Raw genomic sequence first — 26,949 nt, forward strand, 5'->3', positions numbered from 1 at the left:
TCTTTAATGTGCCTATTATGTATGAATGGGCCTGTTGTCTCGTAAAAGGGGTATTTAAAGCACGTTGAGATGGTTACGAGTGAGAAACATGCGGCTTACAGCTTTGAAGATGTTTTTAATTGTGGACCCAACTGTGCAGAAGTCGTAGTTTCCTTGTTCAAGCTGACTGACTCATTCAAGGCCTGCCGTCTTCTTGTTTTGTCTTGCATATGTGGTTATCTTAAATCTTACTATACATTTCCTCCAAACGTGGGTGAGCATTTGCATAGTAAGCCTTGGATAAAGTTGGATACATTTAACATCCGCTTATCTCGCGTTGACGTTTCCTCTGTGTAAATGTTGTGATCTAAGAACTGTTTGTCCTGATTTCTTCCAGAACCGGCATCATGGGAAAAGGATGCATCACTGTCACCAAGTACTTTCTATTCCTCTTCAACCTCCTCTTTTTTGTAAGTATTCAAAGCTCTTTCTTATATTGACAACCCCGATAGCAAGCCAGTGCAGTTAGTTGGAGCTAAATTGTGATTCAATGATGATATAAATGGGTTATTGTGGCGACTGGACTGACGTTCAAAAAAAGGTAAATAACATTCAGATTTAATTCCAAATGGGACCTTTTTGACAGATTTTTGGCCCAAATGGGACTATTACGCAGGATATGTGTGTGAGTTAATGTCATTGCATTCTTCTTGTCATGTGTTACTTGTACTTTTATTTAGTTTACCTCTTTTTTTTTGCACTCTCGTGTCGTGTCCATGTCCTGTGCTTAAAATTGAGAAACAAAAAACAATCATAATTATAATGAAATCTAAATTAGGGCTAAAAAAAAATGGCGATTCAGAAATCCTCAAAAATCCTTTAAATATTATTGTCATTAAGAAGCAAGACAGACTTTTAATCAGACCATTCAAGACAAAATAAAGAGTTTTTTTTTTCCTTCCATGGCAAAACTCGCTGACAAATAATTGGCTGTAGACTAATCTCGATTTAAAACGCTCATCATTGACCATTTCAAACAACTGAATCTCAATTTGATGAATCGCATAATCCTGATTTCAATTATGACACAGATAAAGGTGATTATGTTTTATAATTGAACATTGCGACTACCAGAGTTTATCGGTCGGTTACATTTGCAGTAACTGTATATGGGCCCGTTTATCACCTTGGCAACAGAAGGAAGTGAGTGACCTCGTGTTGGTGCCACTGAACAGCAGCAGATGTTTTGTGTTTGCGGCCTCCTCTCTCACAACATAAAGTCAGAGGTGAATCAGATCCCAGACTCCTAAAGACGGCGCTGGGATGTCCGGAGCGTTTGACTGAGTCTGTAAACCTGCGCAGGGCTTTGAAGTGCTCTCTCCAGCGGTGGCTAATAGGAAGCGTGTGCGTTCTTGTGGACACTTTACACTGCGGAGGCTCGAGGAGGCAGGAAGTGGTGGGCTAATGATGACTGCCGGTGGCTGAGCAGGTCTTAAGCCAGGTCTTAATTATTGTTGTAGGAGGAGGCTCTGTGTCCAAGCTCAAGCGCAGTCTCTCATCTGCTCTGAGCACCATTAGAGATCTCCACAGCCTCCAACAAGAGCCTTTTAATCACACGGCTCCAGATCTGCCCTTCTGAACGTGTTTAGAAAGAGAGGAATGTATTGTGTCCGCTCATGTAGTTTATCTTGCAAATGTTTGTTTACATGGAATGCTTAATATTCCCTTGGGCTTTGAGATGAGCAAACAAATCATATCATTTTCTTTGAACTTAGATTTACAGTTTACATGTTGTCATGCGATTCATGTGCAGTGTAAATGAATCAGACTATTATCTGTGACTTCTGAGAGTTGACACAACACTGTGATCAGAATAAGAACAGGTTTATTGCCATTGTTAGGGAACAAAATTCACAGGAGAGGAACTTGCTTTGGTGATTTGGTGCAACATACAACAATGAACAATAATACTGCAAGATGTATCAAATAAGGCATGTATTAAAGAAAAAAATATTTAAATTGACTAAAGATAAAAATAGATCTAGTACGGACACAAAATGTACAGGTACATTTACAGAAGTAGTGCAGAAGTGAACGGTGCAATGAAAGGTTGTTGATTAAATAATATTTAACGTGGCAGGTGTTTAGAAGTGTTCAGCAGCAGAGGGAAAGAGCGGCTCATATAGTCCATGTCCAGGGTGGGAAGGGTCAGCTGTGATCCGACCTGCTCGTCCCAGAGCCCTGGAGACGTACAGGTCCTGCAGAGAAGGAAGTCTGCAGCCGGATACTTTTAATATTATCAGAAGATTCATTATGCTATTTTGTAAAAACGCAACATAAGATTAAAACAGCTTTATGTTTGTTTCACTGTCTGTTATAAAACATACTCACCAATACCGTTGAATTTGAAGCTCAATTGCATGATCAAATATTGCAACGTTTTCCTTTGATTGTAGGAAAGTAACTGTATTCTGAATACAACCAAATGAAAGAGTAACTACCAGAATACAGTTACTTACAATTAGTATTTACGGTGTATTCCCATTGGCCAAGGACAGTTACTCTCTCACACATTGATACAAACAAGGTGGATTAAGTGTACAGGAGCGTTATGCAATAATGAAAGTGGAAATTGAAGTGCAAACCTTCATCTTAGTGGAGATCTTAGCTTCTGCCATCACATTTACTCCACATATTTGTTCTCCCTTCGACATTCTTTGCTGATTCTTGTGAAATTTGTGAGTTCATCTTGGCCTGCTCAGGGGTTTTCTCTGAAGCACATCTGCCTGGGACCAGTGCTGCATCTGTGCTGCACATTCCCTTTTAAATAACACATGTTTACATGTAACAATAACCTCTGCCCCTGACAAATGCACTCAATGGCATCACAGGCAGCTTACAAAATGTTTCAAGAATAATCAATACATATTTAATAATTTAAACATTTATATATGTGCCCACTGGTCAATATTACATATTTTTGACCAATTTTCCATACATTGTACATTGTAATTTGTGCTGACTGATTATGTCATCCCATTCTTGTAACTATGTTTACTGTACAACTGTTCTTACCATGTTCTTTTTTATTTTCTTGTGCACATTGTTTTGGAGGAGACAGTTTGACACAGGCAAAAGCAAGTTGCACAACTCAATGTACACAAATGCACTTCAGAGAGATATATTTTTAATTTAATTTAAAAAGTATGACAATTTTATCCCAGAATAAGAATGATCCCAGAATGAAATCTGCAAATCTTTAATGAATCCCAGATGTGACCCAGAATACCTCCCTTTGGACCAGTTACAAGCCCATGTGTCCTCCGGACCCTTTACCCATTCATGTCTCATATCTCACATCTCATTCTCTCTTTACAGATCTTCGGGGCGCTCATCATGGGCTTCGGCTTGTGGGTGCTTTTCGATAACCAGAGCTTCATTGCCGTCTTACGTAAGTCTTTATATTGCAGTAACTTTGATTTAGACGTGTCCCAGATGGAGCTGTGCAGATGCAGCTCAGCCGTTCTCACAGTTCAGCTTCTGCAACTTTCTTCTGTTATTTGGGAACTTGACATGGAAACCAAATATGTGTTTGCACTATGTCCTATACATCTTTTCGTTTCAGAAAGAGTATAACTTTGTATGAAAAGACAAGTAAAAAATTAAATCAAATGTTCAGATTGTCCTCAGTAAAACTTTGTCTGTAAAAGTCAAAGTCAGTTCAGTTTATGAGAAAGGAAATAGAGATTGGCAAGATCTGTGGAAGAGTTTGTACCGTTGCAGTGGAATGCATCCCACTGAGCCAAGACCCTTGTAACAACCAAAAGCAGGTCACAGAAAATGGTGCATTTAGTGAAAACACTACAGGCTGCAAACTATTGACACTTTCTGCTGCATTTATGAAGACATGATTTAGACGTTTGTAAGAAGTTGAACCACTTTGGCTTTGCACGCGTCATGTTGCAGCTCCGAGGTTCACCGCACCAACTGGACGGTTTCTATTTGAATATGAGGCCAATTGTTATCATCGAAAGACCATTTTGCTCCTTGTGGTTCGTAGAATATGTCTGTCGATCAAAAATCTTCCCTGCCACGCCCCTGATCCGTCTGCATCAGTTTAAAATCTAGCTTGTGTAGCGCATCACAAACTCGCTATGGAGAGCGAGACCACAACTGAGTCCTAGTTTGAATGGATGAAAAACTAAGACAGACTATGCCTACTACAGGCTCACTGTTTGTTGCAAAAGGAACAGTGCAGAGTATTATGTCATTCAATCCAAACTGTGTGGTCAGGCTGGTGGTGCCCCTCGAGCGCTTGATGCGTTATGTGCATAATGATAAATACATATTTAACTAGCTACAATCAACTGTGAATATTGCAAATATATGACACATTTAGTACAGTTAATATCTATAGCAATTAGGGCTGTAAAAACTATTTATACACTGAATCAATATTGAAACTAAAACAGTATTGTATCTAGGAACTCATGTGGGCAAAGATCAATACATAAAACATAAAAGGTCAAAGTTGGCCATTTCCTGGATAGTTTTCGAATGGTTTTGACTCTTGATCTGCATCAGAACTAATATTAGACAATGGTAATAATAAAGAAGACTTATTTTATTTATCATTGCGTGTTGAAATTGGTATCAAGTTTTGAGCTTTATCGTAGGTATCAAAATTGAGTCAAACATTTTAGTATTTAGTGACAACATAAGTAGAAATATTGTATGTGATTCCTTTTCCTTCTTTGAGCAATACATTGTTATTGCCCTTTCTTTGTCCAAAACTAAAAAGTAAGTGATTAATATTGTAAGTTATTATGCTTTTATTTCAACAAGTAAACACCGTAGTTAGGTTCCAGCCAAAATAATTAACTTGCTATTGACAGTTTTATTCATTCTACTTTATTATTCTTTTCTGCTTCACTAGATTTATTTGTCTGAGGAGAGGACAGATTCACACTCAGCATTAAATTACGGTGTGTGTATTGGAAAGTTTCACCTTCACACATGTCTCTGCACATCTATGTAAAATACTGCAAAGAGAAAGTGGAAGTATAAAGAGGTATAAGAGTTATCAGCTTGAGCAGATAGTACAGTAGTGCACAAAGGGCATTTGTTAAAGACTGATAGTTGATGGAAATCTGCCAAGGGGATAAACTTAGTATCTTGGTCCGAAGTATCTCAAAATGTCAGATTCCTTAATTAAAAGGACCAGTAATGATTTGGTATTATAAAGCGCATGGTAGATACAAGTTTCCTACGGCTCACCAAACTTTTGTCTTCTTTTAACTGAGCGTACAAGATACATGGTTATATAGTTGAATGAAAAGCAGTTTGAGTCTTTCTAAAAAGTGCAGCGAACCAAGATGGAAACTCTGCGCCGCAATAAATCTTTGTGAAGGCTCCGTGTGCGTGTCCCAGATGGAGCTGTGCAGATGCAGCTCAGCCGTTCTCACAGTTCAGACTTCTGCAACTTTCTTCTGTTATTGGGGAACTTGACATGGAAACCAAATATGTGTTTGCACTATGTCCTATACATCTTTTGATGCATGTGCCTGTACGTTTCAGGAAGAATGAAACTTAAGTCCCAAGTAAAACTGAAAGCCATATCTTACATGTAAAGTTATGGTATGTAACATGCCCTCTTGCTGTTTTAAAAAGGAACTACGAGCACAATTGAACATAAATATAAGTGTTGCTTACATAAAAATAATGCTACTATCAATGAACTCTTGGGGGCAGATGTCTTCTCTTAGCTATACGAACTAAAAACAACTTCAAACATGGCCTATCAATCTAAACTGAAGGACCCAGTCATATTTTTATCCCCAAAAGTGTCACTGGAAGGTCGAGCGTGGGCTGTGCGTCTTATCTGCAGCTGCTATTGACAGTACAGTATTTATCTTCCTTCCCGTTTCTATTGTTGGGAAAATGGAGCTGTTCTTCTGGTGATAGCTGAACCCCGATACCCCGAGGACAACAGCGTCTATCTCGGGCTCCATGACCTCCCTCCAATGCATTTTTCATGTGTGACTGAGCCACGGGCAGCTCAGATATGAAAGAAAGAAAGGAAACAGTCAATCTAAATGCTGCTTGTTTTATTGATCCTGCGCAGTTGTCACATTTTCAGATTATAAACAAGATTTTTACAGTTTTTCCTTGTTAATGTTTAATGAAGCCGTTTGTCTCCAGAAGCACACAAAGCACAATGGATGATTGTGTTCCAGTTTAAGTAAAGGCAGCCAATATTTGTTCAAACAAAAGAAACACTTAAGCAAGTTATATTTATGATGTGAAATTTAAATAAATAAATACATTTCTTCACAATTACTACTATAATACCAGTATCAGTGAACTAAATTACTTCCTTCTTTGCCACCAAGAAAATGGAAAAGTTTCTAAAAGACATCCATTACTGTGCATTGTTACAGGATAATTCTAGGGATGGAATCCTTCAATGTATCATTCTGTTGCTCGCCAAAACACGACCTTCCTTTTGTTTAAACAAAGTAAGCTTTCAAAACGTCTGCGTTCACTTCAGTTTGGAAGGACTGCAGATTAGTTTCCAAAGCTCTGACCAAGACGAGGCTTTTTTGCCCACGCAGTTCACTTCTATGTGAGGCCATACAATAGTATTACTACAATCACTACTTCACCCACAGTAACGCTGACACAAAGTTACTATTTTACAGTTTAGACAGACTCCATGATCTCAAGTTTAAACTATGTTGAGCACCTAACTAACTTTTCTGGTGAAGGTTTCTTCGCTCCTGCAGATTGTCCACAGTGTGTGTGAATTTTAACTTGCACAAAATCCCTTTAAAAACCTGTAGTCTGGACCGTGAGCAGGGTCGCCTCTCCACAGATCTGACCTGTAACTTCACTTGGTGGTGCCACCTGCTTGTCTTCATCACAATATGTTTAATGCCAAACTGTGGAACATTCTACATAGAAATGTATTGTATAATATTAGTACATGTAATAATATTACATTTACTATTATTATACAATACATTTCTATTATATCTATATCTAATATATAGATATATATATAGATATAGATATAGATTATATATCTATATCTATCTATCTATATATATCTATATATATCTATATATATATATATATATATATATATATATATAAATTTGGTTTTGAGATATACAAGTTGTAACAATGAGAAAGTGACTTGTTGCCTGGCGTGCATGATAATGAGCTTTTATTTGTATCTTAAATCAATATAATCCTAATATTTACATGGCCCGTCTGTGCACAAGACTAATCTGTGTCTCGTCCATGTTTATAGCCAAAAAGTCGCCACTCCTCCCACACCAGCTTTCTTCAAGAGCTCCATAATTGTTGGCTCTTTAAATGGAAAGCCTTGGAAACGAGCAAGGAAACTATTTTGGCGCAAAGGCCTAAATGGAGAACTGCCATGTTACAGGACAGAAGTGCACAGTATCAGAGCCACTTTTACTGAGGCATCTGGTCTCACGAGTCAAGTCGGGGCCAGTGCGGCCACAACGCTCACCTCTACAATATGACTGCTTTGGTTTTGCTCTGCAGTTTTCATTTGATTACATCTCTCAGCTTCAGGGAGAATTTCCCACAGTTAACAAGTACATGGCATCAAGTGTCATTCCGTTTACAGCAAGTTCTCACGGCAAAGTAGAGCTCATATATCAACATTATGTGAGATTTTGATCTTTGTTAAATTCTGCACATAATGATTTATAACTGACGCAGTACATTTAGTACTGCAATATACATCTGCATTACTGATACTGATAATGTGAAAGATTAATATACAAAAATTATTATACATCCAGCAAATATGCACCAAAACACCAATAACCTCATTTTTGGGAGTATTAGTCTATAGTATGTGTATTTTAAGAGTCATGCATTTTGTAAATGTCACACCTGCTTTTCAGGTGTTCCATGACCTTTACCTCAGGAATGTGTTTGTTAAAGGTACAATATATATGAATAAAAATGGCTAAAATGTTCCACAGTATAGCATTCAAATTAATGATCTCACATTTATGCAATTGCATTTGTAATACTTTTGTATTGCTCCTTGAAAAAACAGCATTCTTGTAAATGTTCACAACTCCACAGATATATGACACTTGGCACTTGCTTGTCTCCATGAGATCAACAACAACAAGCAAAAGCAATAACATTTCCATGGAGACAAGCTGGAGGCGGACCCTCCACCCTGCAGTCATGTCTTAACCTGTGTGTGCTTTGTGCTGTTGGTCTGTATTATTTGTACTGTGTGTCTCATTGGACTTCGAATGAAAACCAGCTTTGAGCTAAAGCTGGTGTATTTACATCTTTAGCTTAATACATGATGTCCTATTCAAATAAATAAACTAAACTAAACACCAAAAAGTTCATATAGTACCTTTTAAATTAGATAAAATACAGATGAATAAGCCTGAGTTCCAGTTTAATATGTAATTATGACTCTGATTACCAAAGATTGATTATTAGAGACTTCCCAGAAGCATCTTCCTGCTGTAATGATAAGATCTCATTAGTGGTTATGTAGGAGTAGTTTTCTGCAGACTTTTAGGTTAAGACGTGTGGACATTGTATGGAAGTGCTGAGCTGCTGAAAGACTGTTTTCTTTTCTTTGGGAGAGAAACACTGCTTCCTGTGATAAGTGTGACTATGTGAAGGACCCAAGTCACCAGCAGTGTACTACACCTCTTACAACAACAAAGCACATTTCAGACTAAAAATGCATGCCTTTTAGACAGATTTAAAATGTGCATGTGAATAATACAAACATTTGTGAGCAACACTTACGTTTCCTGATCCTTCATTAATTAAAACCCTTTATTACCATAAAACTGGTCAAAGTAAAGGAAATTATCAATGAAGATTCAAAGTAATACCAAGGTATACCATATTTGTTACATTTTACTATGCCTCTTGAGAAACCTGTTGGTGGTGTTGCCAACGACACATCTCCAGATCTACACATTTTGTTTTATATTGTGGACTTATGAATCAAAATAGCAAATCTATAAACCTGGCTGAGTTAGGCTATTTATCATTTATGTGTTTTTCAATTAATCATAATATAATGCATCAAGATAATTGTGATTTATTGTTTGAATTATGCAAGTTTTTCTAGTGGAGGATCAGAAACGCCAAACCATTTGGATAGATAATAACAACGCCTGTAATTGAATAAATGGAAGATAGATTTATGCATTTATACGTGTTATACTGGCAAAGCAAACCTATTTCCATGAAACGAGCATGTGAGAGCTTGTATAGAGCACTTTTAACAACCCAATATTTTCTACTTGAAAAAAAAAAAAGCTTTTCTCCAAAATGGCAGCCAGTGTTATCTGATGGATGTAGATCACACAGCATTTGGATCAGTGCTGTTGAGTTGGAGGCCTTTCAGTTACTTCATTTCAGGCTTTATCTGCAGACTGGGCCCCGAGTGTGTGGAGTGCAGCCAAAACAGATCACACTCACACACTGGTGTATGTGTTCTGATGAAACTCTTTTTATGGCTTAAGATAAAGGTGCACTATTGAACTTTTCTTGTATAATGTCCGCTACCTGCTTATGGAGATGTTGTCTGGAATGTTCCACAGTATGGCATTCAATCATGTTGTGTTTCATTGGCCAAAAACACATCCTTTCTGTAGGTGGGCTCTCATTTCCACAGAGCTGACCTGTAAAAGATACATAGCTCATCTATAATATATATATATTTTTAAAGCCCTAGAAGGGAAAATCAAAAGGAAAAGAGGTTTTGTTTTAAATTATGTGATTGTTGTCGTTGTGTGCAGAGGAATCGTCCAACACAGTGACAGTGGCGTCCTATATCTTTATCGGAGTGGGCTCCTTGTCTATGGCCATGGGATTTTTCGGCTGCATCGGGGCCATTTACGAAATCCGCTGCCTCTTGGGTCTGGTAAGAAATACTTTCATGCAGAGTCTTGTCCTTAGATCCTGAATGAGCGTAATAAAGATAAGAAAAACTAACAAATTAATTAAAAGTATAAGTAAGTATTAAGTATTATGAACGTCAATTTAACATGAAACTACTACTTGAAAGACATCGTGCCAAAAGCCAGTGTACTTTTTAAGATGGCATTTCCCCTCGCTCTGGTTGGGGGCGGGTGAGGTGTGGAGGGGGGAGTGTGATGGGGCTGTGACCTCTGGAGTGTTAAACCTTAAACTGAGGAGACACTCTGACCTACTTCATACAGTGACAATGACCAGCTGGCAGTGGCTCCCCCATCGAGGCGCACTACACAACACTTAAACAGGTCATACAGGACAATGGCACACAATCTTATTTCAAGACTTCAACGGATTATGGTTAAGATGTGTCTTTAAAGAGCGATTAACAAGGACAAAGATTTCTCTTTTCTTGTTGTTTTGGGTTTGAATGAATGTTTGGACGAGGCTGGACTAAACGTACAATCCAAATAGAAACAATAAAATGCTTTAAGGTTATCTAAAAACATATGTTATTCACAATAAACCTAAAATAATATATTAGAGTTCTTTTTCCATTTTTCTGGTGTAAAAAACGCACAGTGACAAAAATAGCTTATTCTGCTTTATGAATAATTGGCTTGAGTTATAATATTTATGTTTTGTGATATAATTGTGACTAAATAAACATTCCATTTGTAATTTGAACGGATATCAACATGCTGTTTCTTTTTATTTAGTAGTCGTTATGTCAAAGTACAAGATGCAGTATATTGCCTCTTCATATGGATTGATTGTACATATTGTGTTGTATTCGCAGTACTTCACTTGCCTGCTGCTCATCCTCATCGCTCAAGTCACAGCTGGAGTTCTTATCTACTTCCAGCGGGATCGGGTAAGACAACTGTTCGACTTGATTTACTTTTTATTCACTGTGCGGCTAAAGCTGTTCCAGGTTCATTGCAAAGTTGGGAACTTGAGAAAACAAGGAAGCTGTGAGAAAGGGGCCGGTGTAAAGACAGGATGTCGGTGACTTGTAAAATGTGGCAATAGTTTAGATTAGGGTCAGATAAAGGAGGTGGACTCATATTCTTTGTTCTGACTTCTCACTCCTCTGTAATGTGGGCATTTTGTGGGCTATATTCTGCTATTTCTATCACTTGCAGACGGCTATATTGGTATTTTTAGCTTGTCCTCATGTAAGCAAGTAAATTACAACGTTGCAAGCCATAATATGGTGTTTAGTGGTCCACTGCCTCCTACTGGCAGGATCATGTCATCATCAGTGGCAGTACTGGAATTAATTGTACAAAATGGAAAATATTTATTTAATCAGACAAATGTGAAATGTCTGTTAAATTAATCAACATTTGCAGTATTATTAATAATGATAATAATAATAAATATAGCCGCAAGCGGCAATGATCGGCCCTCGCCACGCCGCCGCCACACCGCCGCCACACCGCAAGAGGAGGGGGCGCTAACGCGCCCCAATTGTCCTTTTATTACGCCTACTGCTGAATCTGTGACGCTGTCACATCTTCTCCCCTTTGTTTTACCATCAAAAAGCTATTTTATTTTGAATTCTTGGCAAAATTGTGTGTCAAATTTCATATAATTTCGCAAAACTAAACATTTAACCTCCATATAAAATCTGTAGGGGGCGCTGTGGCGCCAAATGAATTTATTTCACTTCAAGTAGGTTTAGGGCAAAGAGTTTAACAACTGATTCTAATTTGACGCAATTCGGACTTTATCCGCGCAAACGGCAGAAATTTTAAATATGGGAGATTTCTGAAATTCTAGCTACAGTTTGCGGCTTCGCCGCACAGAGACCGTGACAGGTATCAATGTAATTTGGATAACTTTTGATGTCCCACTCCTCAGTAGCATTTTTACCAAATTTCAGCTTTTTAGGGCTAACGCCCTGAGAGGAGTTCGTAAAAGTACGACGTTTGGAAAAACTCCGAAGTCATGTTTAGCCATTTTTGAAGCAATATGGCCGACATTTGGTTGGGCGGACGGCGTTGCCGTAATAATATTTTTTACTTCTCTTGTCACCATCTACCTCTGCGCCAAATTTCATGATTCTACGATCAGATTTTTTTTGGGTCATTTCCCATCTCTCAATGCATTTTTGGTACATTTGGGGGCGCTGACGCGCCAATTATTTTTATTTTAGAAAAGGGAAATAGCCAGAATGTAGAGAGGCACGATTTTTAGAGGTGTGCAAATTTTTGTGACTTTTCGTCAATGTTCACTGGGTGAAAAATAGGGGGGTTGGTAAGAAGAAGAAGAAGAAGAAGAAGAAGAAGAAGAAGAAGAAGAAGAAGAAGAAGAAGAAGAAGAAGAAGAAGAAGAAGAAGAAGAAGAAGAAGAAGAAGAAGAAGAAGAAGAAGAAGAAGAAGAAGAAGAAGAAGAAGAAGAAGAAGAAGAAGAAGAAGAAGAAGAAGAAGAAGAAGAAGAAGAAGAAGAAGAAGAAGAAGAAGAAGAAGAAGAAGAAGAAGAAGAAGAAGAAGAAGAAGAAGAAGAAGAAGAAGAAGAAGAAGAAGAAGAAGAAGAAGAAGAAGAAGAAGAAGAAGAAGAAGAAGAAGAAGAAGAAGAAGAAGAAGAAGAAGAAGAAGAAGAAGAAGAAGAAGAAGAAGAAGAAGAAGAAGAAGAAGAAGAAGAAGAAGAAGAAGAAGAAGAAGAAGAAGAAGAAGAAGAAGAAGAAGAAGAAGAAGAAGAAGAAGAAGAAGAAGAAGAAGAAGAAGAAGAAGAAGAAGAAGAAGAAGAAGAAGAAGAAGAAGAAGAAGAAGAAGAAACAATGTTTCCCATTTTTCAAATATCATAAACTATACATTTCCTACCTCATGGTGTGGGTCCCTGGTCACTGACGGGTACCTTCGTTAATTTTGAGTGGGCTCCGCCCACTTTGTGTTTTTGGCCCTCTATACAGTAATAATGTTCAATTTTTGCATTACATGCTTATATGCACGGAACATGCAAGAGATGGGGAACGTATTCGTGAGCTACTTAGCGCAAATGAGTGCTTTACATTGAGATGACGACCGCTTCGCGGTCGTCATCTCAATGTAAAGTGCTCGTTTAGTGCGCACTTTTGCACGGGCTTCGCCCGTTTACAACGGTAATGTTCCATTTTCCTACTATTAATTAGTATGCACGGGGCGTGCATGAGTGAAGGAGTGCGTTAGTGAGTGTTTGGAAGTGGGCGAGCGCTTCGCGCTCGATTTCGTGCGCACTACGTGCGCACTTTTGCAGCCGTGCTTCGCACGGCCTTACAAGATTAATAGGCCTCTCGCCAGCTTGTGGCGCTCGGGCCTAATAATCAAGAAAATATCACCTTATCATTATACCCTTATTTGAAATTTTGTAACATAACATTTATCTCTTTTTTACTAGAAACTATGAACTTGAAATAAAAATGTTTAATACCTTCAAAACAACATCAACAATATTATCAACATTTGTAAATATTGCCGTCCTCTAATTTCAGTCGCTTTTTTCAAAAAGTTAGTACATTCAAAGTAGTAAAATACAGATTTTTATGAACCACAATTCATGTTTAATTCAAACATGAATATACGTTCTTGAAATATTTCACAGCGAGACAATCTAATCATATTTGTCTTTGTCAAGTTGTCTTTGGCCTGGCATTTTGATTTAAAGAGAAGCAATTAAATATGAACACAAACAAATGATGTGCAAACAACAGACAATGCATTTGAGTGAATGAGAATAGTTTAATGAAGAAAGAGAGTTTATTAAATTGAACAAAACCAATCATATTTCAACCCGAACTGTACACAAAGACTACAATTCAAGCACTAATGACTTTAAGCTGGCGTGATCCCTGTGTTTGCTCTGTGGGGAGAGCTGTGCTGAAACAAGCCCTCGTCTCCGCCCTGGACCGGTTTCATTTATGTTCATCCACCCATCCAAAAAAGAGACTCTCCTTTGATAAACCATGAGTCCTCTCTCTTACTTTTAGCTGTTCGCCCTGCAGCGCATTTGAGAACTTGTTCATATGTAGCTTTAGCGCTGCTCCCTGTGTTTAAAGCTAACCACGAGGCCGGGGCGGTGCTCTTTCCCAGAATAGGGTGAGGCCGCAGCTCCCGAGACGCTTCCATTGCCACCGGGTTTTACACATAAACAGTCACGGTCGGTCTTAGCCGTGTTTGAGCGGCGTTGTAAGCCAGCGGGAGACGCCACAGACGCCACCGGAGCAGTCGGGCTATGAATTAAAGTCACACGTGTTGCCTGGCATTTATAAAGAGTTTGGTGTTGTGCAAAACTGTGCTCACGAGTGTTATAGTTAAGCACTGCACTATTGGCATGGACGGATCAGAAATGTTCAGCAAGGGCCAAGGACAAAACGGTTCATTTTGCTCTAAGTTTGTAAAGATCTTGCAGTGTTAGAGAAGCTTTTTATACTGACACTTTCTTTCTTTACTTTTAGTATTCTTCAGGGCTGAAACAAGTTAATATATTTATCGCAACTAATGAATTATTGAGATTGTGATACATCAGTAAGACTATGAGAACATGAGCATTGAGTGTTTGTATTGGGAAAACTAACTATCATTTTCAGGGGCTTTTTGCAAACATGAATACATTTTTGTTGTGTCAGCAGCTTACAATTTCTTTTTTCCTGTTTTTTGAGAGAAGAGGTTTATGACAAAGCAAGACTTACACCAAAATGACATAAGGAAAAACCTGTTTTGTCTGTGAATATCCTCCATCGAGACAACATCGCTTCAGCTTCATCTGGGCCAAAAGTCATACAGATGTCATATTCACAGGCCTCTCTCAATCCAAACAACTAATTGATTCATCGAAAGAATAATCGATTAGCAAAATAACTGTTTGTTGCAACCCTAGTAATATTATTACTACAATTATTCATTCATTCAAGTTTTTATCGTTCAATAGCATTTACTACAGAAGATCTAAGACACTTAAAATCCTTCATATTAATTACAACCAGAATCTCAAAGTGCAACATGTTTAGTCTGTGTTTTATGGTTATGGTGAGTTCATGTATTATTCTACAGGGGAAATAACATCTGAGCCTTTTCGCTGTCTTTAGGCTAAAGTGAAAGTTGAAAACAGACTGTAACTGTCTCTATTATTAATCTAATGACGTGTTTTGTGTTGACAGTTGAAATTCGAGATGTCCAGCATCATCAAAGGCATGATCGTCCACTATACGGGTCAGAACAGGACCACGGAGCACACCTGGGACTATATCCAGAGATCGGTGAGTTCAGCCCACAGCACAGCTCAAAATTTACCCGGAGGATCTGAGTAAGGATGATCAAATACAAAATAAACCAAACTTGTGCCTGATGTCAAAACTCCGAGTCAGGTCACAACAACAGATGCTGCTCTTCGTTGTAATCATAAGAGACAACTATTACTTTGTTTACATTGGAGTCCTTCAGTAATTATGTAGTACTATAGTCCTTGTATTAGGCTGTTACATATAATCTCTGCTAATCAAATAACTTGTCTATAAATAGTCTCCAAAACATGCCATGAGCTGAAAAAAGAGGTTTTATAACTCAGACTGACCTAATGTTGACTATTTTGTCCGTAAATACACTCCACCAGGACGTCCTCAAGCGGCAGAAATTCAGCTTCATCTGTTTAAATTGTGTACAAATTCCATATTTACGAGCCTTTCACTTTCTAAACAACTAATCAATTAATTAAAAGAATAATTGCTAGATCAATCGCTTTTCAAAATGGTCGTTAGTTGCAGCCCACTTTGGAGTAAATTGCATATTTGATTTTGAATAATGTTCTAGCATAAGTTGAATAGGCCACATGTTTTGTTTTTATATTGACAGTGACAAAGGTTCTATAGACAAAGGAAGTGTAATAATCTAAGCCTATTTGTTTTCCATTTTGGCTGTATTTACCAGCGCTTACAAACGACAGTAGATTTGTCATGCTTTCTGTTTAATGATAATTCTGTGTTTGATGTCGGTTCAGATGAAGTGCTGTGGATGGACCGGTCCGGGGAACTGGTCTGAGAACCTGGTGATAAAGAACAGCAGTCAGAACCTGTACCCCTGCTCCTGTCGAAACGAGACGCTGCCCGGGACAAACGTCAGGGACGTGGGTCTGTGTGAACACCTCTCCACTGACCTGCCCATCTATGAAACGGTACCTGCACAATTATGCTTCTCCTTTCACATCTTAAGACTGTTTGAAGAATGAAAACGTTGTCTGCTGCATTTTTACAGTTACAATAGAAGTTGATGAAAATAACACTTGGTTAGATATGCCACCATATCACGATTGTTGCGAGAAGAAACATCACAATTGTACAATGTATTCATAATTGTTGCCCCCATGACATGAAAACCAGTGAAATCTTTAATTTGTTTTTTAAAAAATATTATTGTATTTATTCTTTTTAAAAAAAAATATTATTTCATTTCATTCATTTCATTCATTTCATTCATTTCATTCATTTCATTCATTTCATTCATTTCATTTAATCCTTTTTTACGTACAAACAGCCAGATAAAAAATACTTTCCTGGTAATTTGAAAAAACACAAACAAAATAATAATAACAAAAATCAAATCAAAATATATCCATCCATCCATTTTCTACCGCTTGTTCCCTTTTGGGGTCGCGGGTGACTGGAGCCTATCCCAGTGACTTCGGGCCTTAGGCGGAGTACACCCTGGACACTGGCCAACTCATCGCAGGGCTGACACAGAGACATAGACATTACAGACAGTTCACTCTCATATACATTCACTAGGGCCAATTTAGAGTTACCAATTTTTGCCTAACACATGCATGTCTTTGGACGGTGGGAGGAGCCGGAGAACCCGGAGAGAACCCACGGTAACACGAGGAGGACATGCAGACTCCACTCAAATACTCAAAATATATATCGTCTTGAAATGAAACAATGCCATTTTCTTTCTTTGAACTGATGTAAGTCCAGACCAAAACCCTCCTGCCTTCAGCGCTCGCCTGCACCGCTCAGATTAAACCCGCACCCTTTTCCCTGTTACCTCGTTGGGACTGGGCCACGTTGGGCGGTACCAGCTCATTGTGCCAGTGGGTCAGCAGTTAATCAGTTCTCCGCATACCACCAGCTGGGGCGTGTGTTTGTGCGCCGTGATTTGTTCAAACAGAAGGAAGGCTCGACGCCGCTGTTGTTTGGGCTGAAACTCTCCCGCTCCCTTTGCTCCCTTCAACCCCGCTAAGCTTTGTTATTCTTCCATCATTCATCTCGCTCCAAAGCCAACAGTGGTGTTTGGGAAAGACTGTGTTCATGTCCGCTCAGGGTCACGTCCACATCATTCCCCTGCACAAAACGACTTACACCTATCGGGCATTACACTACAACTACTTTTACTTAATGAAAAAATCCTTGTGAATTTCTGACTTGTCAACAATAAAAAAAATCTGAATGTAATTGTTTAATCAAAATGTCAAAACATAATTGACTATTTATGTTTATCATCAAAAATACACTTTATTCATAAATATCTATAAACCTCTAATACTAATACTAATCTAAAAGCCTTCCATTGCCATTTTTCAACCTTCATTTGATTTGTTTGCGACAGCCCTTTACAAGAGTGCACATTTCAGAACATATTTGCAGTGGTCTAAACTTCAACTTAAGCAAATACAGTAGGTACAAGCCTCCCACAGGATGACTACAACATGATATTTAAACCCAACTGATGCAGTGAGTGGGTTCTCATTTATGAAACAACCATGTGGAAAGACAAATCCCGTGGTCATGGAAAATACGTCAGTATAGTGTTGAGAAGGGTCAAATCATTGCTGCCATCGAGCAGAGCAAACATCTAAGGAGTAGAAACTAAAGTACTACAGATCTGAGTGTTTGGGACGAGCTGGAGAACTTTGTGCAGTGGTCACTCTCTCATCATCAATACAAGATCTGTGTGAGGAATAATTATACACTGGATGGAAATAAACCTTTTGACATTTCAGAAGCTTATAGAAACTATGCCAGAGAATTTGTGCTGTAATCAAAGCTAAAGCCAGTCCCACGAAATATTAGAGCGTGTGAGCGTTTGATTCCGTGGCAACACTTCCCATAAACTGCTTTTTGACCACGGATCTGGAAAACCCCATGAGCCGTGGCTGGTTCACCCATCGCAATCTGATCCTGCACCTCAACCCTTGTCAAAGTCACTCAAATATTGTCAATTTTTTCCCGCTAATGGAATCTCTGGTGCCGCAGTGAAAACAATGTTACTCCCTTCAGTATAACGCTCTCATAATTCCCTGTTGGTGTGTCTATTCTCCACTCACGTTCTCGCTCTTGTTCCAGGGCTGCATGACCAGTGTGGAGAAGTGGCTGCTGGAAAACTGTGGAGTTATTCTGGGAATCTGTGTCGGCGTTGGGGTTGTGGAGGTGACTAGTCTAACACACGTTTGACCTTAGGCTCACTCTGTGCTGTACAAAGCATGCTAATGTTGTAATAAGACTGTAAATGTAACTGTAAATCCATCACAGTATTCAGCAGTTGTGATGCTTGAACTTCTTTGCATACGACTTTCTATGAATTTACAGGTGCACTAACTTAAACTTTAGTGGTGTGTGGGGGTCTTTCATGTTACACAGTTTGGCTTTACACATACCTAGACTGGGTTTGTTAAAGATATTCCTTTTATAAGATATTCCTTTATTGTCCCACATGGGGAAATTTCATTGGTGCAACGCAGGTAGATACAGAGGTAGATACAGAAGAACAGATCACTTATAGGAAGTCTGAAAAACACTTTCAGTAGAAGATCTCCTATAAATAAATAAAAACTCCCATAGACAAATAAATAAATAAATACCATTGCATGTGATCCCGACGGTAATTGCACATGAATATGTGTCACGACAGCACATAGATTGCACATGAATTTCACAGTAATTGCACATACGACAGAATTGCACATCAGTATTAGGTTAGGTCAGTATTGCGCCGGGATAACGTGACGATCTCCGGGTAAGACGACTGTTCTCCGCAGTTTCATGAGTTCCTCCTTTGTGTAAACGCGGTACGGCGCCGGCCGGGGGGCGGGGCCGGGGGCGGGGCCGGGGGGCGGGGCCGGGGGGCGGGGCCGGAGCCGGGGGACTCAGAGCCAAGACACATCGCAACGACACGACGAAAACACTCAATCCAGCCGAATAAAGTCAAAACAAGTTAATTTAAATTACAGGTGTATATGCTGCTATAAATATATATGTGGTTGGGAGGGGGGTTCACCTCTCCACAGAATTGACCTGAAACTTAGCCTCGTTTCCATGGAGTTTGATGCGTTTGTGTCATACTGTGGATTCTGGGCGAACCAATAACCACTCCATGGAGACGAGAAGTTACACAGTGCACCACGTTTTTTAATAACGTAATCATCATTTGATAAAGCAAACTAATATTGTGTTGTTATCATGTTGCTTTTGACTAATATGAAAATGATTGTGATCAAAAGGTGGGAATGTAATCGAAATGAGAGTATGCAAAGTCCTTTGATTGTTTTTAATTCATGTGTATGGCTGCAGCGATTAATTGTGATAATTGTGACATTGTTCATTATTAAGATAAATGTATTTGTATTTTGTTTACCATCACTTTTATTTATAGATTATACAGACTTTAAAGCACACGCCAAAAGATGTTTCACATTTATTTGTAGCTGTTCTCCATCCAGAAACCTTCAGTCAACATATTTCAATCTTTATTTGGTTGGTCATTTAAAATATCAATGTGCAATAGAAAATAATCATTAGTTTCAGTCCTATTAATGTATGTAACTTATTAGAATACGATTACCACGAGTCAAACCGTCCTAACAAATCCATATCTTTGTGTCTCGCAGCTTTTGGGGATGATCCTCTCCATGTGTCTGTGTAAAAGCGTGGTGCAGGAGGATTACACCAAAGTCCCAAAGTACTGATCCTGAGTCCGGCCGCCTGTGTCTTCTCCCTCTCTCCCCTCTGTCTCTCCCACTTTGTCCACTCAAATTGAGACAGCTGTCGTCAGTATCAGAGTTCCGAGCGCCTTTTACAGCTGCGCCGATTCCTCACGCGTTGGACACACTTGCTGGACGCACGTTCTCAACTTACAACATTTGTATATAGTTTTGTCATGAAAGAACGATTGTTTAACTTCAAGCCTGAGAATTTGTAATATTTTATAAGAAGCTAATAAGAAGTTTAAGAATAAGACATGTTTATGAGTGAAAAGATCTTTTGTGTTGCTTGATGGAGCTGAATGATGCACTTGACATTGTGTGGTAGAGATGGCACTTTCATTACATTTGGCTCTTCTGGGAGACTGGAGGAGCTGAAAAGATTGGTCTCACCCTAAAACTGCAGAGATAGTGTCCCCGAGGTGCTGAGAATAAGCTCTTGAGTTAATCCGGGCCAGTGGTTGTAATAGCCCTGTTATAACCGTGTTTACAGCTAACTCCGCCCCTTCTCCCTCCTGCCACCGGACAGTCATGTATTTAAATGTATTCTGTCGTTTCCAGTAGTTTTGAGTTCAGCATGACGAACGTGAGTGAGTGTGATGGTGGCTTGAGTGAAGAATTCATTTATTTGAACTTGTTTGATAAATGTTTTATTTAGTTTGTTTTTTTTATACACAGAATGGTTTTGGTCAGTTGTCATGGCGCGTCCAGGTCTGATTTGGGAAAGAGAGTTTTGTTTCATGTTCATGAATGACTGAATAGGTATGCACAGCAATTTGTCAGCTCAAAAAGACAGGGTTAAGTCACTTATTCATTGTGTACACCTATTGTATAATAATTTGTATCCAGAAAACATATTCAAAGAAAACATTTCCAATTTCAGCTATGCTGTTACCACAGCTGAAATATTATTTAATGAAAATATTCATACTAACAAATGTGTTGAAAACACTGTTAAAACATTTCCTTTTTCAAATTACTTAGATTAAAAAACATGAAGGTTTATTTTATTGTGTTATTATTATTGGATGTTGTATTTGATCTGCTCACTTGTTAAAAACATGACTGTGCATTTCTTTTTTTATTGAATAAATAAATAAATATGTATTTTAAATTCCAAATAGTTTCTTGATTTTTTTTTAAATTTTGAAATAATACAATATTACAACATTGGTTTACCTCACACATTTAGCCATTACTGCAGCCACACTGTAGGCTGCGTTTAGAGACAACTGTATGTGATCCAATCAGCTTTTTCAGATTTAAAAAATAATCAGCTTTTTCATCAGTCAAAGTCTTTTCATACCACGCCGAATCTATAATTTAAATAATCAAAGTGAAATATAACTTGAGCAGAGGTTTGACTCCCGTTTGTTCAGATCAGGTGTAAATCCACAGATGTCCACTAGAGGCCGGTACAGACTCAACAATGGCATCGGGACAAGGACCACTGACAGGTGAGGAAGTCAAGCGTGAGTCTTATGCTCAAAAAAGGTCAAATTAAAAACGTCTGCGCATTTGTTTTCAACTCGAGCTAAGATATATTATTATCTGTCACTCTACTGAAGATTTCCTAGTGAATATAACGTGTTTCCTCAGTTATCCCTTGAATCCTAAATCGTGCGGACCTGTGGCTCCTTGTTTTTAAAGTCATCAGCACTTTAAAACCAAACTTGAAAGCTTAAAAGAGCAGCAATGTATTCTGTAGTGGAGTAACACAGCTTAACAGAGATATATCTTTGCTCTTGTGACTTTCTTCAGTCAATGTGAATGTTTTTCTTACATGAATGTAGTCCATCCACTGACTGAAGAGAGATGGAGCTTCCCTAAATATTGTTGGAGGCGTGAAAAGGCTTGTATTGAAGGAAGCATGGATTGAAAAGGCTAAAACTCCTACTCTATTATGCCAGATGCCCTCCCTGACGCACTCCTTTTCATGTATCTGGGTTTGGGGCAGGTAAAGGGCATGGGAACCACAGGGTACTTGGAATGTTTTTTTTTTTTTTAAACAGTGCTTGCATAGAAAATGTTCTTTGTTGTGAAGTTTGCATCCTTAAAAAGTTTGGATGATCAGTGAAATTAAAACAAGAAAGTATAATCTTAATTACTCTGTGTAAGACAAAGTTTATGGGGTGCTCGGGATTACTGAGGAACCACGTTAGAGGTTTTTGCACTTGACTTTACCAAGAACTAAGTCACTATTTACCCCAATCCATATTTAGTCCTATTGCTCTCATTCATGTTGCAACTGTGGCTGAAAGTGGCTCTTAACTGATTATGAAATTAGAACATTTAAATATTGAATTAAGTTAGGTTTCAAATCATATTTTTCCTTCATCCTACTCCTTTTGAGCACTGTAAACCTGCACATGAAACTGTGATGCACAAAAAAGCTCTAACAAACAATGAAATTAAATGAATGAATTTTAGTTACAACTTAATCTTTAACCAAATTGATTATCTTGTCGATCAAAAGTGTGTCTAAGTCAGAAAATTAATGATAGATATTCCCCAGTAAAGATAATGTGGTGAATGTATGCGTGTTACCAATGAAGTTTCTGGTCCTTCTGAAAAGTTCTTGTTCCTGAGCAGGAGCCAAAATATTCCCCAAAGTGTGGCCAAAGTCCCTAGTTCCTACTCTGGGAATGTGCAGCAAAAAAGGTGCGAAAAACCCCTATGGGAAATTCATCCTTTGCATTTGACCCATCTGTCCTTGTATCAAGAGAAGCTATGACAAGTGTGAGAACCTTGGTATTATGTTTTAGAACAAAAACTAGTTTACAGACAGTCACGCTGGGGTTTTCTACACCAGGAGTTGACGTTTTGGCTCCATCTACTGGCTGCATAGGGAATTACACAAGGTGAGATAAACAATTCCAGCTCGCTTCTGACATGCTAATGCAGCCACACAGTTGTAATGATCGTGATTTGATGGCAGAAATATTCAGAACGAGTCTGGCGAGGAAATATGAACTTAAAAAGCCATATGTCATAGGTAGAAAATGACATCACACATCAGGGAGATTCAGAATGGAGTGTTTTTGATGCTCAGAGGGAGGGGACATTCTCAACAGGATCCATCAAACTAGTGTAAATGAAGCTCAATACAACTTCAGCCATGTTTTTTTTTAATAGAAAAGCAACAAAAAAAAGTCTAGTCTGCATAATATTTAACTAGTTGTTCTTCTCCAGTGCGCAGAGTCAGGACACTGGTAAGCACGCATCTCATTGTATTGCATGAGCAGTAGTGTAAATGCAAATGTGCGGACGGGCTCTATTAATGTACTCCCACAAAGACACTGTCCCCGGGGAAGCGTCTCTCAAATCAGCATATGCTTTTAAATCTCCCCGGGTTGTTCCGTCCCGATACGCGCCACGTGGACGCGACATCTTCATTATTCATGCTTTTATTTCATTTAGGTGCACTGGGATCATCCTCTGTACCACTGCCGAGCCCCGGGACGCCCTGACTGACGGGTAATGTGGAAAGAAAACATAGGAAGTGCTGGGTTTGTCGTTGGAGATGTGTTTGTGTGCGAGGGTAATGGTTCCAGCAGCACTGTGGCTTCAGAACCGCCTATTTTTCCACTGAAAGTCATGCATCTGTGAAGTCTTCTCTCTTGTGACCGTGGAGGATATTTTTCTATAAATTAGTAACTGCCTGTCTGCTTTAAGCCACTCAAAGCATGAACTATAGAATGAAGATGTCGTATTCAAGTACTTGGATTTGATTGAATTGCTTTATGCTGTAAGATATCTACACCATTTACATAATTAGAGAAGTTGGTTGAGCCTATAGATTGCTGTGGGGACATTAGATTTAATGAAGCGTTTAAAGGCAAAAGAAAAGACTAATAATAATAAGCGGCAGTAAATGGAACAGTAGAGTTTATAATGATGTTAGCGGTGAAGTCAGTCACACAGAAAGGACTTTAGTTTTTCATGAATAAACTTGACATTGACTCAAAATGTTCTTTTCAAGTATTTTTTGTAGAGCTGGTCAATGTGGCAAAAAATGAATCATGTTATCTTCATTTTCACTGTAATATTTTCTCTTGGAACACAAAATACAAATGGCTTTCTGTATTGACTTCTTGAACATAAACAAGACAGACTTTTAATCAATGCCATTTAACTCAAAAATAGCCCTTCAAAGTTTAAACTCTAAAACCCTTAAACAAATATTTTTCCTGACAGACATGACTGAATATCAATGTTGATTCAGTTATGACCGGCATGTGCGCTTAACCCTCTTGCATTGCTAAACCTTTGATTTTTTTCTTTCTTTTGAACACAGTTTGGCCCAAAATGTAATTCATGAACTTTGATTCAAACCTCTCAATACATTTTACTTTGATTCACCACTAATTTCACAACTTATTGATGCAAAAACACTTTCTATATTAGTATTTTCCCTCCTTTTCTGTCCTCAGCTTGTTGGCTTTAGTTGACTCCATGCTCCACTGCTCTCCCTCCACAGCAGACTCTATGGGACGGTCCAGATGCCCGTTGTGCTGCTCCTCGCTGCTTCCTGTTCACATTGTGTCAGGGACATGTTGGGACCTGACCCCCCGCTGGGACCCCACCTCCGCCTGCACACTGACCCACACCGCTGCCTCCATCCTGCTCTGCCTCCACCAGCTTCCTGTTTGTCTCAGATCGTCCACATCCACCTGAAAGGGAATGTTTGGTAATATTTGCACACTTCATAAAATGTTCATAATTCACTTACCAATTGAACACATTTTTTATTATATATATATATATATATATATATATATATATATATATATATATATATATATATATATATATAATTAATAACTCACATATAAGTCAACTATCAAATGAACATTACACATGTACAACATTTTAATAACTGTTCTAATGGAAATATATTAGTTTAGTCATAGTCTGTATGACAGGTTCTCCTGTGGTGGACATTCTACACTTAACTGACACCTTTCTGACAGTTTAAATGATTATTCAACAAAATAAAGGTGTTACATGGGATTGTTGTTTGTAAATCATAACGATTGTGTAATTTATATCTATTTTGGTCCTTGTTTATAATATGGTTGCTAGGTAACAGTTGAGGTACCTCTACCCATGTAATATTTGCTGCTCATGTCCAACCAGGAAGTATCAATAACTTTACGATAATTGTCAAACTGGTGACAAAATGGGCAAAATGTTTCGTAACATTTGTAGTCTAACCTGTCGTTTAGACTTTTAGTTTGTTGGTTCTGAATTCAATCTCTTCTGATTGAAATAGTCTATTTAGCAATAAAATACAGCTGGCCATTTTTCTTATCCTTGGGCTGCAAGATTAATCCCACAATGAATGGTTGCAATTAGCAAACAAATTATTTAGATAACATACATTCTCTACAGAAATGTCAATATCCTGTTTCATTATGTATAAAACCTACTAATGTAATCCTCCCTACAAAATGGTTTTGATTGATTTTATTTCCACCTTATTGTATATTACACATTTAGTTTACCAATGATGCATTTATTGCAAACTCCTTCTATTAACCCTGGAAAGGGATTTTGGGTTCAATGCCTGTTTTTATTTTAGTTTTATGCTTGTTAAACATCACCCCTTTTTTTTCAGGCACTAATGTTACCATAATACCATAATACCATAGTAACATAATATGTGTGACTGTAGTGGGGTCATATGATGTGTTAAAAGATAAACGTTACAAGTAATGATTAATAAAGCAGTCAAAAATAATTGTTATGTATAGCCATAACCATGAATACACAGCCCTCCTTTGGACATTAGTCATTTACTTTTTGTGGTCTCTGTCCCAACATTACTCTCCAGCTACAATAGTGTGTAAAACCTTCACAAATAACGAAACAAATCTCAATGCTTGTTACATATTTTCCTCACACTATCAGCCCTCCATTGTCAGTTGTGACTCATAGCCGCCTCATAGGTGTTGGATTACCCCCATAATCATCTCTTCCTCACCTCTCCGCTGTACCACACGGGAAGAGGATGAGCGGACTTGTATTAGCTGTTTAAATTGTATCTGCGCCGGGCCCCGAGTCTGCAGAGTGCGGGGGTCAGCGGGTGTCCTTCGCCTCATTTCCTGCCCATCGTTGCGTAGCATCCAGCCCAGGCCGCTCGAATGATGCACTCTCTCACTCATAACCACCTCTTTGCTCCTTTTTTCCTTCCCCAGTCCCTACACCTCTTCACGCCTCGCTGTTCCCCTGTCGCCCTACCAGCTAATCCGCCCTGATAAGGCAGAGCTCTCGTCTCCGTGCGGCCCTCTTTTTTGTCCCGCTGAGAGTAAAGACCTCGGAAATCACTCGCGCCCGACTCCGGCGTCGCACAAAGCATCAGTGAACTGCAGCGGTTTGTAAAAAAAAAAAAGAAGAGAAAACTAGAAAAGCACAGTTTGCACCTCGAGTTGTGGCGCTGTGTAGGCAGAAGATGGAAACGGGGAGAGGAAAACAGAGCTGCAGATGGTGTGATGTTATGCTGGAAGTGTTGATGTTCTGTAATATTATATGTAAAAATAGTTCTCATTAAGTTAGTTCTAATAGTAATGTAATCGCAGGGATGATCGTCAATAAGAAGCTTGAGTCTTTTTAATAGAGAGGTGTTTACAGCCAGTCGTCTGTCAGTAAAAGTATGTGAGCATAAATCAGACATTGGAGGAAGAAAGATGCATATTTTATGTTCTGAAAATGTTTATCAAAAGCCTTTTGTGTTTGTTTTTAAGACCAAATCAATCAGTATGAGGGAGTTTTGGTCTTATCACCCAGCCCTAAATAGTATAGACTTTTGAAGTTCTCCTGTGACACCGCTTGGTTCTGGAAGTAAATTCTCCATTCATTTTCCCCACAGGGTTAGAGTCTGAAAAATATATATATTAAATGTCTGAAAGCTTGCTCTGGGTTAATCAGCTGTGTGGTCCTGTAAGTAATGAGCACAAGACTTACATTTATTTCAAATCTGTTTCTCAAATTATAAAAGCTGCCCAAGTTATT

General features: G+C 38.6%; 1 protein-coding gene across 1 annotated transcript; it reads left to right on the forward strand.

The window, feature by feature from the left end:
• The first annotated feature begins 338 nt into the window (after nucleotides 1-338).
• cd82b (CD82 molecule b) lies at nucleotides 339-20,137 on the forward strand. The gene is made up of 8 exons (XM_072434615.1): nucleotides 339-449; nucleotides 3,358-3,430; nucleotides 9,810-9,934; nucleotides 10,784-10,858; nucleotides 15,125-15,223; nucleotides 15,961-16,134; nucleotides 18,302-18,385; nucleotides 19,843-20,137. Exons 1-8 carry the CDS (start codon nucleotides 387-389, stop codon nucleotides 19,918-19,920), a joined length of 771 nt encoding a protein of 256 aa, XP_072290716.1. The 5' UTR covers nucleotides 339-386; the 3' UTR covers nucleotides 19,921-20,137.
• Nucleotides 20,138-26,949: the final 6,812 nt, after the last annotated feature.

Source organism: Eucyclogobius newberryi, unplaced genomic scaffold, assembly GCF_026437365.1.
Source record: "Eucyclogobius newberryi isolate DKJ021-1_F unplaced genomic scaffold, fEucNew1.0.hap1 SCAF_7, whole genome shotgun sequence".
Lineage (NCBI taxonomy): Eukaryota > Metazoa > Chordata > Actinopteri > Gobiiformes > Gobiidae > Eucyclogobius > Eucyclogobius newberryi.

Coding starts and splice junctions, on each gene's coding strand:
- cd82b (XM_072434615.1), top strand. CDS start 387: ATGGGAAAAGGATGCATCACTGTCACCAAGTACTTTCTATTCCTCTTC. Junction 3,431..9,809: donor GAGCTTCATTGCCGTCTTAC/GTAAGTCTTTAT, acceptor CGTTGTGTGCAG/AGGAATCGTCCAACACAGTG. Junction 16,135..18,301: donor ACCTGCCCATCTATGAAACG/GTACCTGCACAA, acceptor CTCTTGTTCCAG/GGCTGCATGACCAGTGTGGA.